Source organism: Grampus griseus, assembly GCF_964374135.1.
Source record: "Grampus griseus genome assembly, chromosome: X".
NCBI lineage: Eukaryota > Metazoa > Chordata > Mammalia > Artiodactyla > Delphinidae > Grampus > Grampus griseus.
The window spans coordinates 17,987,898-18,000,745 of NC_138999.1; the positions used below are offsets into that span (position 1 = coordinate 17,987,898).

The 12,848-nt window shown below is 33.6% G+C and overlaps 1 protein-coding gene across 4 annotated transcripts in view; it reads left to right on the top strand.

The window, feature by feature from the left end:
- CNKSR2 (connector enhancer of kinase suppressor of Ras 2) overlaps nt 1-12,848 on the top strand; it is a gene marked incomplete at its 3' end in the record, with an annotated part of 257,646 nt that overhangs the window by 147,255 nt on the left and 97,543 nt on the right. For all 4 annotated transcript variants that reach the window (XM_082681111.1, XM_082681112.1, XM_082681113.1 and 1 more), the window contains 2 exons: nt 3,401-3,534; nt 8,688-8,899. In XM_082681111.1, coding sequence (XP_082537237.1) covers nt 3,401-3,534; nt 8,688-8,899 — 346 coding nt within the window. The remainder of the gene's footprint in view (nt 1-3,400; nt 3,535-8,687; nt 8,900-12,848) is intronic.

Here is a 12,848-nt window from a genome sequence, read left to right on the forward strand (position 1 = left end):
ATTTTCACGTACTTGTTGGTTATCAGTAATAGGTGTAATTTTAATGGCACTTGTTACAACTAGGAATTTCTCACTGATAATTTCAGCTAATAGCATCATTTATTCTGTGCTTGATTTAGTCACATTTTGCCTATCTTTCTAATATTCTTTAATGCCTTCTTCATTCTTTTAGTCATTTAATTTTGTACCCTTTCAATTCTTGTCCAGAGTTAGAACATTTTTAAGACATTATAATTTTAAATTATCACAAATTTCCTTTGGGGTTAAGTAGCTATTTCCATTTTCCCATGAAGCTTCTATTTTACCATATTTTATTTTTCCATTGCCTAATGTCTTTTTTTAGATGAGATTCTCAAGAATAATGTTTACTTTTTAGCTTGGATTAGCTTGACAAAAATAGTACAATTAGTAGACAAAAATACATTGAATATATTTAGTATTTACTATGTGTTTTACTTAGTACAGGCATACTTGATTAGCCAGATGATATCTGCATGATAAACCAGTTTAAATGGTTTCTGTGATTTACCAGTTAATAAAATAACTAGCCAGTAAGAGTTAAACAACAGGATTGACTAATTTCTTCTTTCTCTGAAAGAAGTTGTTTTTTTCAACCGCTTCAATTAATTGAACCAGCTGGCACAATCAAACCTGTTATCTGTTTAAGCCTATCTAAGAGTCTTTTTCTTCTACATTTTTGCTAATTTAACTAACTGTGTTAACTGAGGACATTAATAGCAACTCCGTGTTGAAAATAGAAACCTAGAGAAAATATCAATTTGAAGGAAGTTGACAAGGCTAATATTTAAACTTCCTGGAAGGGGAAGGAACAAGTACCCTAAACAGACAATTCTGGTAATAGTCCAGACAGAATAAAATATTTTGTTGGTCCTTACCTCACACTTCAGAGGTATTTAAAATATACTTGTAATCATTGACTACTACTTCTCCTTTTTTCCTTTTTTCCTTCCTTCCTTCCTTCCTCTTTGTTTGGGGAGGGCAGGGATAGGTACTAACCAGGAGAAATTACCTTTAGTTCTACAGGTGGTAAAATAAAAGGAGAGAAGTCTTCAAAATAGAAGTAGTGACCCTAGAAAAGAAGAAAGAGAATAAAAATTTGTTAGATTATTTTTTTTAATGCTTGTGTTTTTAGAACTTGTTTTTAAGTTCACTTGTAGTGTTAGGATATTTTAAAATAAGAGCATATTAGAGCATTTTAAAAGCATACTGAATATAAGTTTTTCTCTCACAGTGCATCTGTTACAGAAAGTTTTGGCAAGAAATGTACTGTGTAATGAATGTTTTCTTTACATTTCTATAATGATTAAATTTTGGTTAGACTTGTTCTTTAATGTCATTTGTATTTAATACCAAGATGTCCTGACAGAGAGGAAACAATGATAAACAGAGTCACATCACAGATCACACTTGATCTAAAGGTCCTATCAAACCTCATAAATATACTACCATGTGTAAAATAGGTAGCTAGTGGGAACCTGCTGTATAGTACAGGGAGCTCAGCTCGGTGCTCCGTGACGACCTAGATGGGTGGGATGGAGGGGGAGTGGGAGGGAGGCCCAAGAAGGAGGGGATATAGGTATACATATAGCTGATTCACTTCAATGTACAACAGAAACTAACACAACATTGTAAAGCAATTTTACTCCAGTTAAAAAAAAAAAAGTTCCTATCATTCAAAGGTCTGTTGTAGAGGCATGTAATACATCCTTAGAAAGAATATAATTCTTTATTTCCTCAGGCTTCATGGTGTTCATCTATACAGGTAACTCCTGATTACCTATATAAATTTCAGGATTTCCCATTGCCAAAATTTTTGTTTCTAAAAGACACGCATAGTTTAACTGGATGCTATTCCAAATCAGCATAGTTAAACATAATAGTCTTTACTGTGTACTTTCAAAATATATCAAAATTCCTCAACATGTAAACTTCCTGACTATTTTTTTACATCATATAAGATAGAATACTGTAGAGTCCCAAAATAAATTATCAATTATTTTTCCCTTCTCTCTCTCTTTCTTTAATTTCTATTTCACATAGATTAAAACTTAACCGTCATTTTGGCAGGATGTGTGATTTCAAGCTATTAAGGTGAGCTGTGTAAAAAGGAAGGTCAAAAACCATGAACTGAGTCATAAACTATGTAGCCTACCCCAGTGACCTACATTGTACATTGTATTTATGCTTGGATTTTTGAACAAATTTTGTTTATCTGTACAAAAGTATTGTCACAATATAAAATAGTTGTACTATGCCATTTTTTGAGTGTCCAGCAATACGTGTTAAAGTAATAGAACTATGGGTCTATTATAGATATGCTAAAAAGTGTTTTCATACTGGCTGAAATGGCAACATCTTATCATGTGAAGATACAGTTAATTTTGTGATCATTATTTTTGTTTGCGATTGCATTAAAGTTCTTATTTTTTAATATGTTATTGTATATGTAGCTAAGCAGTAAGATCTGTAAGATAAACATGAAAATTTGTGAATTTTAGTTTCACTTTAGAATAATTTCTCAAACCACAATATCATTTCCAAATGCTGTGACGTTTAGAATTGGGAGTGCTCGTAAGTTAATGCATCCTGATGTATTGCTTAATTCAGTATATAGAGAATCTTAATTTTTTAAAAAACTTATTTAATACGTAAATACAGGCATGAAAATGAGATCTATAGGTATGCAACTAAAAATTATTTCAAACAATGGTAAATGTGTGTGCCTATGAAAAATGAAATGATTGTGTCACACTAATCACCATACTTTTGAAGATGTACCATAAAATGACTTGGAGAAGACAGTATTGTTTATATTTATGAAAAAAGTACATTTTCCTAGAAAATATTCTCTCGTATTGGCCTTTCATACTCCATTTTTGTAAACTTTTTTGAGAATCTGTCACATTCTACTGACTTAGGAGTGTAATGTATCTTTTTTGGGAAACGATATGAATTATCATTCTTGTACACCAGTCAGGATGTGAGTGAACTAATTTATTGGGAAGTTACTCTTTATTATCTTTCTTTCAAAAGTGGGATTCTAACAAAGCAAATTTAAATATGTTTCTGACTGTGAGATAAATCTCCCCATTATGAAACACTGCATGATAGATTTACCTTATAAATAGCTTTTACGCAGTTATGCCGTACAATAAGGTGAGTTAGGAACTAAGTGAAAAGCTCTAAAGCGATAAATTTTTTTGTTTTTGGAGACTCAAAGGAATATCCATGTGCTAAATAGCATGCTTCTTGATTTCAGCCAAGTTCAAAAACTTTGTAGAAATAGATCATTTAAAAATGATAACTATTTATTGTCATTGTTGTTGTTGTTTTGTGTGTTGTTTGTGTGCGTATGTATTTTCTTTTTCATTTTAACCAGCCTCTTATACCTAGAAGTCCCACAAGCAGCGTTGCCACGCCTTCCAGCACCATCAGTACACCCACCAAAAGAGACAGTTCCGCCCTCCAGGATCTCTACATTCCCCCTCCTCCTGCAGAACCGTATATTCCCAGGTATAAAACTAACCATCATGTTGTTCTACGTAGCTTCTAGCTAAAAACTAACCTAAGTGCACGTAAACTGTGAAGTAAATTCTCACGAAACACCTTGAATATTTTCTCAGTTAAGAATTCTGAGCACATTCTGGGAAATCATTGCCTTATAGAGACTGTACTCTAGTTAATAATAACAATAACAATAACTAATTTGTATTAAACACTCTACATTAAATATCTTATAAGCATTATCTCATAATAGGAAACTAATATAAAATAGCAGCTAGGATTATTTTAGTAAGTAAAAAATAAGTGAGGCTCTTTGGTAAGAAGCCACAGGAAATCTCAAGTTACTTTGAAGCATTTCATACTTTATTTCTAAAAGAGAAAGTTAGAGATAACTTCTATGCTTTCTTAAATGTATGTAATGAGGAAGATTTTTTTTTCTTGGATGATGATGAGGGAGAGTGTTTCTTCCCCCAATACCTCTGTCTCTACAGTTTCCACTTGGTTAGTTCATTAATGTTTCTTTCAGAAAGTAGAGAGAGTTTGCAAGAGAATGAGTTGCCTTTAAAGTCTGTTTTCAGATTTCTGGAGGCTGTATCTCCATTTCATGTTCCAAATTCCTATTTGAAATTCTTGGCAGGTGGAAGACTATAACTTTGTGCCATCATGCATTTTGTCCAAAAGCATTATGATTTCCAGCCTTGTGGAATACAAAAATTATGGAAAAGGGCCAGCACTAAATGGGGATAATTAATACCAATCACAAAGTATTTTGATTCAGTTTTTAAATTAGTTGTGCAGTCATTCAAAAACAATAATTTAAGTTCTCTTGTTTCCAAGCTATACTTAATATTAAAATTCTTTAATAAATAAAAGTACTGGAATTCCTTGTTTTAATTAATTTTCACTATTCTTCACTTTAGTATACCTAATGTTTCATTCTGTTGGTTATGATGGTACTGACATTTTACCATCTAAATGCTACATGACAACATTGGCATGTCTGCAAATACTGTGTTGTCATCTACTAATAAAACTGCAGTCAATTTTATTAACATTTTAGGTCTTTTTTTGAGAATTAAATGTGGTTGTGAGAACATGGTTTGTGAGAAGATACAATTTACTAAGCTGGCGTTTCAAAAATCGTTCTAATATATAAATTACAGTCATGTTAAATTTACAATCAGATGTACAAATTCATCTGATATCCTAGTCAAATTCAAGTTGAATTTTAATCTATTAAGATAGTATCAGACTTTTTGAATACGCTTGTAAGAGGAGCAATAAAACCATGTGTGTTTCAAATAGGAAATGAATCTTTTGGTTTGTTTTCATTTTAATGGGAAAGATTTTTATTTCAGTGCAAATGATTATTTAAAAGACCTTATTCTTCAGAGGGCTACATGTACAGATAAACACCAGAAAATTATTTTTAGCAAGTCTCTGCGGTTCTTTGATGTTCTTTCCTTGTCTCTTGGATAGGGAGGAACTTGTAATAAAGAGAGTATTTCCTAGACAGAATGTATTTAAAATGTACTTCAGAAGACAAAGGAGTTAAAGAATCCAGTTCTGTCCTCTAAGTGTGGTGCAGATATGATGAAGGCAATATATTGAAGTCAATAAAAAGCTTTAAACATGCTGTTTACAAAAACAGGAGAATGCAAGAGATTGAAGTATCAGCATAGTGGTACTTGTTTTGGTAGTATTGCTTGAACGTTCCATACTTTTCAGTAAAATTCATAAGTAGGGTATTATCTGTCGCCTTAATTGATTCTTAGTCTAGTGTGTAATTTAACAGAATGTTCTAAATGTTTTTGAGTCAGATTATTAGTTACCTAGTCACACAATCGTTAGATATAGCCCAGTTAGAAAATATGTGCACGAGACTCCCTTTGTACCACAGCCTCATATAAATTATCTGCATTTTCTGGTTTGATTTGAAGTTATAGTCATAAAACTTTTTGCATTTGTCATTCTTTTATAGGTACAGCTGTGGCTTTTTTTTTCTCATTTTGAGGATGAATGAGGCTCACCTAATTTAACTCATCTGAACGTTTATTTTTTCCTACATTAAAAACTTTTGTTTATGTAGGATAGGCATTTGGGTGATAATTTGAATTGTAAATAATAAAAGCTTTCTCATCTTAAAACCAAAAAACCTTAAAAATGGTAGGACTGGTTGTCAAATTAGGTAGACTTTTTTTCATGTGATTATAATTCTTTGAACACATTTATTCCAGAAAAAGAATGTGATTGCAAAAGTGACTTTTTCTTTAAAAGAGAAAACACTCATGTATGTGAAGTGAGTGAAATTTGGTCAGTTTTTTATTATATGACTGTATACAATTTCGTTATCATAGTATGCAGTGAACTTTTATACTTAACCAAATTTCTTTTTCTATCATGAAAACCAAGAATTTATAGGTCTTGCACAACTGTGAAGTTTAAATACTAATTTCTCGTATTAATTTTACTGTGAGCCATTAAATATAAAGATAGTCCAGTGAAGCAGTGCTCTAACTTTCCATCTGTTCCCTTAAATCCTTTTTAGAGCAAAAGTGTAGATTTATTATATATATGTATAGATGTATAACATTAAGAAAATTTTTATAGCAGTACAAATTAATATGTTGAGTTATTCAGGGTCTCATAATGTGAGTACATATACACATAGCCACACCCACTTATATACGCAATACATGTATCAATTCATTCTACTGCAAAGTTTGGTTTTGATCTGTACTTTTCTTAATTCAACTTTATTGAATGCATCCCATATAGACATGTCTAATAAATCTTCTTTGTTGGTAGAAGGCCTCTCATACCATTATAGATAAGGAATACCAGCCCTTCCCATTTTCTACCACAGGGTGTGTCCTTATAAGTAGAGCATGGTGAATTAACTAGGGCTGAATCACCCTCTGATCTCAGCTGCATTAACATTCATGTCACAGGCCTGGCAGAAACGTCTGCCCATTTATGGATAGGCATAACCTTCCCCAGTGCCCCAAGTTCATTAGGGCTGTTTCCAAGCTAATTGCAGTGTCAGTTTCTTTTTGCTAGAGGACTAGCTAACAAAAAGCACCAGGCAATTTGTTAAGGAAAAGTTTTTAGCTAGCCAAAAATAAAATTGTGCCTGGATTTTATATTTATTTTCTTTGTGTTGCCTAAGAACTAGCTTTCATAGTTACAATTTGGTAATAAGCAATACTTTTATTTATACAATGGAATATTACGCAGCCATAAAAAGAAACAAAATTGAGCTATTTGTAGTGAGGTAGATAGACCTAGAGTCTGTCATACAGAGTGAAGTAAGTCAGAAAGAGAAAGACAAATACCGTATGCTAACACATATATATGGAATTTAAGGGGAAAAAATGTCATGAAGAACCTAGGGGTAAGACGGGAATAAAGACACAGACCTACTAGAGAATGGACTTGAGGATATGGGGAGGGGGAAGGGTAAGCTGTGGCAAAGAGGGAGAGTGGCATGGACATATATACACTACCAAACGTAAAATAGGATAGCTAGTGCGAAGCAGCCGCATAGCACAGGGAGATCAACTCAGTGCTTTGTGACCACCTAGAGGGGTGAGATAGGGAGGGTGGGAGGGAGGGAGACACAAGAGGGACGAGATATGGGAACATATGTATATGTATAATTGATTCACTTTGTTATAAAGCAGAAACTAACACACCATTGTAAAGCAATTATACTCCAATAAAGATGTAAAAAAATAAAAAAAAATAAAAGAGTGACAGCTTTCTGATTCAGTCAGTCTTGAGAATATTATTTACTACTTTCTACATAGTTCAAATAATAGGAATATAGTTCTCTTCATTTGGACAAACCCAACCTCGACATTTGTATACTGAGAGAGAAGTATAGTATACTGTAGTATAAAAGTATAATATTTTTGGTGAACTGAAACTCATATTTTAGAATTGACATTAGCTTTATAAGCTCATCACCATCTCATAAGACTTAATAGGTCACTTATAAATTTGTTATTTTTATCTGTCTTGTTATAATTCAGTTTATTCTGTGGATTTAAGATTTCAGTCTTGGCACTTAAAATTAAATTTTATCTGGTTTGATAGTATTCATGGCACTGTTTAGGGTAGAACTGGAAACAAGAACTAGGAAGAAATAAAATTAGTGATCAACAAGGAAAGAAACGTTGCATTTACATCCATAGTCATGTTCTAGAATATGAGCTTTTCTAACAGAAATTTTATAGCTAGTCAGTGAAATTATCATAAAATAAGCAAGGTTCATTTTAACTAATCCTAAATGGAATATTTCTACCAAATTATTGTCCCAGTCACCTGGGCTGTGTGATTAATATTTACTATGTGTGAGTAACAGTTTTAGGGATCCCATAAATTTAAATTAGAGATTTTTCACTTCAGAATCCTATTTAAAAAAAAATCAACTTGCCATCATCTTAAATCCCATTCTTAAACTCTATATATGGTAAGGTTTCTCCACCCTCTCTCCACAAGAAATGTTGCTGATGTGTAATTAAATTTTGATATATCCATTTAGAATGAGTTCCATGAACATATCTTTTTTTACTATTAAATGAGATAATACAGTTTAAATACAGAGAATAATTCTTTTCATTAAGGTTTATTTTAAATTAATAACAAGCTGTTTGAAATTCTTACAACACCAGTTTATATAGTGCTAACTTAGTTCTTAAGGTCACAGTACCCTCACAGAAGTGACAGTTCTTAAATACATCTTTGTTTTTAAGCAGTACAAATATTACCATGAATCAATTAGATAAACTGGCAGAAGAAAGCTACATTGTTAGCACTGTTAACATTATACCTACTTTCTTAAGCACTAAAAGGAATTTATGAGCTAAGATGATGTCTTTTATGTGCCATAGTATTGAACATGGACTAGAGCAGGAGTTAGAAGATCCATGGGCTATGTCTAGCTGTGTAACCTTTAGGCTAGTCATTTAACCTCTCTGAGCCTTGGCATTTTTTTTTCCTGCAAAACAGGAATAATTCAAAGTTGCCCTATAAACCTCAAAGAAAGTTTGGAAAGATCAGAAGATATATAGGAAGGACATTATTACTACTTTAGACTGTCTCTGTCCTTTTACCACTGTAACACTTTTCTACATCCTTCTCCTTTACCATCTCTTTAGGGATGAAAAAGGAAACCTTCCTTGTGAAGACCTCAGAGGACACATGGTGGGCAAGCCAGTGCATAAGGGATCTGAATCACCAAATTCATTTCTGGATCAGGAATATCGAAAGAGGTTTAATATTGTGGAGGAAGATACTGTCTTGTATTGTTATGAATATGAAAAGGGAAGATCAAGTAGTCAAGGAAGACGAGAAAGCACCCCAACTTATGGTAAGAGTTCTTCTCTTACATTGATGAAAGAGCTTATGTCTGGTATGGGAATCTCAATTTCTTTTCCTAGGCTTTTGGGTTGTGAAAATTACTTGATAGCTTTTGAATCTTTATAATTGATCTGTGTCTGTCGTGTGCTTCCAAGTGGAATCTCAACAATATGAGGCATGACATTAAAATTTATTCCAGGTTTTCCAAAAATAAGCAAGAATAGTAGGTAGCATTTTAACTCATTAATGATTTACGGAAACCTTTTTGACTCACATGTAATTTTTGTAGATCAGGTGTTGCCAAACTGGACTAGTTCAAGGGTTTTTTTCCCGTTTTTTTAATGAATATTTACTGTTAACATAACTTATTTAAAATAAAATTTCCTTATTTCTCAGGTATTAAAAAATCTTTAGATGGACTTTTCTGGGTAAAATCTCATCTCAATTTTTGTTTTTTATAAGAAGCTGTAAATTTTGAGTGGATTTTAAATAGGAAGGACATAATGTATTTAAAGCAAAGATGGGCCTAGAGTTACCATGTCCCAGGGTTTTTTATCTGACTCCTGTTTTTCCATGCATGACCCAGAAAGTAACCCAGTCACAAATACTTAAAAATTGATATAGTGTAGCTGTAAGATTTGCAGATAAAGTTGCCTAAAGTTAAAGTAGTAACACCTGTGGTCCTATTGCAAGAATGAGTGTATTGAACTGGAATTCTATGCTCCATCCTTTTCAGTTTTGGGGGAAGGGCAGGATCCTTGCTGATTAGTCCAGACTTGATCAGTGGGAGCTGAGCAGAAGGAAAGTTGTTTCTAACTTTCTCTTTCCACCTGCCTCCCTTACTTTTTCACTATGGCCATATGCCTCCCTCCTGTGGTTCCGAAAGATTACCTACGTTATTACCCACGCCCTGTTTCCTTACAGCTCTTTGGTAATAATTATGTATGAAAAGTTTTGGCCAAAACGATCCTAAATAATAGGAACCATACCTATCTTGCTTTGTGTTATTCTCTGTACATGTGCTGTTTTATCATGTGCTCCTCCTCAATTATACTACTCTGGTGGCACTTATTTTGAACTGTCATAAATTGAAGGTATTTGTACCTTTGCTTTTCTCCACTATTATATTGTAAACCTCTGCAGTATAGAGGCCTGCCATCTTTTTATCCCTGCCCCTGCCCCCATCACATGAGATTTTTATTTTTGTTAATTCGTTGCACAAGTATTTATTGACTACCTATTATTGGATAGGCATTAATGTATAGCAACTCTTCTTTTGTTATGTCCCAGAATTTTCTGGCTATTTTCTACTTGTGTTGAAGTAGATAAGAATGTTTAATTTAAGGGGAACTTATAGTCACCAGATGAAGTTGATTATTGACAGCTTTATAAAAAAATAGTTTACTAAGTTCTTACTTAAATGGCTCTGAATTCTTAGTTCCTTCAAACTATGGTTTAAAGCACCTAGTGCTATCATGTTCCACAGATCATATCTCTTCCAATAAAATAGAATACCATTTAAATTTTAGAAAAAGTAGATATCCTTTAGATTCTTGATATACTTTTATAAACCACTTAGGAGAAAAGAAATGTATATATGCTTAAAAGAGGGATAACGAAGTAAAAGCAAAAGTTCTTTTACTTTTGGTCATATAGTCTGAACTTTCACTAGAGATACTTATAGATACTTCAGTAGAGATTCCCTGGCACAACTTGAAAGTTGTTCCAGGTAGCTAGCAGTTGAATGTATATTTACCTTTTTAAAATCAGCTCTTAAATAATAAAACTTACCTTTCACATACGTGAATTTGTGGCCATAGTATTCCCAAAGATTAATTCATTTGTTAACTCATTCAGCTAATATTAGTTGTGTGCATCAGGTCAGCCAGGCACTTGGGATGCAAAGATGAATAAAACATAAATCTTCCCTGGAAGGCAGTCACAATGCAGAGGGAAAAAACAAAGAGATGCAGTGCAGCCACTTTAGGTAAGTAAGAAGGTGTGAACAGAGTGCTGCAGTAGCCTGGGAGCTGAAGCCCCAGAGTCTTCCTGGGAAGTCACATAAATAAAAGTGACATTTATGCTTGAGTTTTAAATGATGAATAGTCATTATCCAGGGTTTCTAAATGCTGGTTATCCCCACTAAATACCTGACACCTTCTCAAACCTAGGTCTGAGATCTGAGGGTTTATATAAATCTCCCAGCCCAGACCCTAAAGGTCCCAAGTAACTTCAAACCTTAATAAGCAATAATTGATGACAACTTCTTTATTTAACCTATAAAATGGTCCCATTACATGGACCCCCAAGTGTGACAATATTCTCTTGGATTTAAAAACAATGATAATGAAATACTTGATCCTGCTGAAGTATATTGAAAACAAAAAAAACCCTGAAGTTACAAAAAAAGTCCACATTTTATATTTTCTGAAAATGACAGTAATTTAACCTGTTAGCACTTGTGTAATACCTTAAAAGGCATTGTATAAGTCCTTTAGCCTTACAGTGTTCAACTTATCTCTTAGTTACAAATACCCTTATCTTCAAGTATGTGGACTTAGTCACCATTACTACCTATTAACTTCCCAGCTTACCTGTTTACTCAAAGAGGTTTAGAGTTATAAGAGTCTAAATAGGATTTTGAGAAGCAAAGGAGAAACATGATACAGTTTTTTTGTTTGTTTGTTTTTTTGCGATACGCGGGCCTCTCACTGTTATGGCCTCTCCCATTGCGGAGCACAGGCTCCAGACATGCAGGCTCAGCGGCCATGGCTCACGGGCCCAGCCGCTCCGCGGCATGTGGGATCTTCCCGGACCGGGGCACGAGCCCGTGTCCCCTGCATCGGCAGGGGGACTCTCAACCACTGCGCCACCAGGGAAGCCCCATGATACAGTTTTTAGTGTGTGCTTTTGGTTTCATTCATATGATAGATATATAAGACAAAAATATTTAGGGAAGCTCTGCTATTAGACACTGTGACATAGAAACAGATGGAAAGAAAAATACTTGAAAATATCCTAATTGAGAGCTTTAAAATGTATTGATTAACCAAAGTTCTCATTTTATATCATGAACCCACTCTTTGTGGCTAAGAGTGAAGTAAAAAATTAGTTATTTGCCCTAAGCTGTAAGATACAGTATGGATAGACAGTGGATGGCCCGTCTAGAAAATAAGTAAATAATACCTGTTGAGATTTATGTATGCCAGGCACTCTTCTAAGCATTTAAAAGTCATTAACCCTGTGAGGTAGATACTAATAGAATCCTCACTTTACAGATGGGTTAAATAACTTACCCAACTAGTAAGTGGTAGAGCTGGGATTAAATACCCATGGATATTTGTTGACTCTACCAGTGGTACTGGATAGCTAACTATTATGAAAATAATTTGCAAAAGTGTAGGGAAATAATTTCCAAAAATTTCATTACCCCTTCCAAATTCAAGCATTTGATTTCAGGCAAGCAGAACTAGATCTGTTCGAATATGTTTTTCTATATGTTTTGTATTTCCTGACACTATAATAAACATGCATTTATATAGACATGGCCTTAACACACCTTAGGAAAAGATAGCTAAATTGAGGGGTACAGTTAGCAACAATGTGTATGCCCTTTTTAAATGAGAGAGCATATAATAGGTTTTACTTTCCTAAAACAATAAACAAGAATGATTTCTGGAAATACAGATATAGTAGGTGAGGCAACCTAGATTAGTGATCGCTGGCATTGACTTTATCATCAGCCATACTTGGTAATCCTGACTGCCATCTAATTAGTCCAGTGTGACCTTAGGAATGTTACTCAAGGCCTCAGTTTTCTCATTTGTTAAATGAAGATGATAATATCTGTCTCATAGACTTTCTGTTAGAATTTAATGACAACACACTGTAAATTGCCTAGAAAGTGCCCAGTATGTGCTAGATATTTCTTTTCACTGTTGTCATTATTACATAGAGAC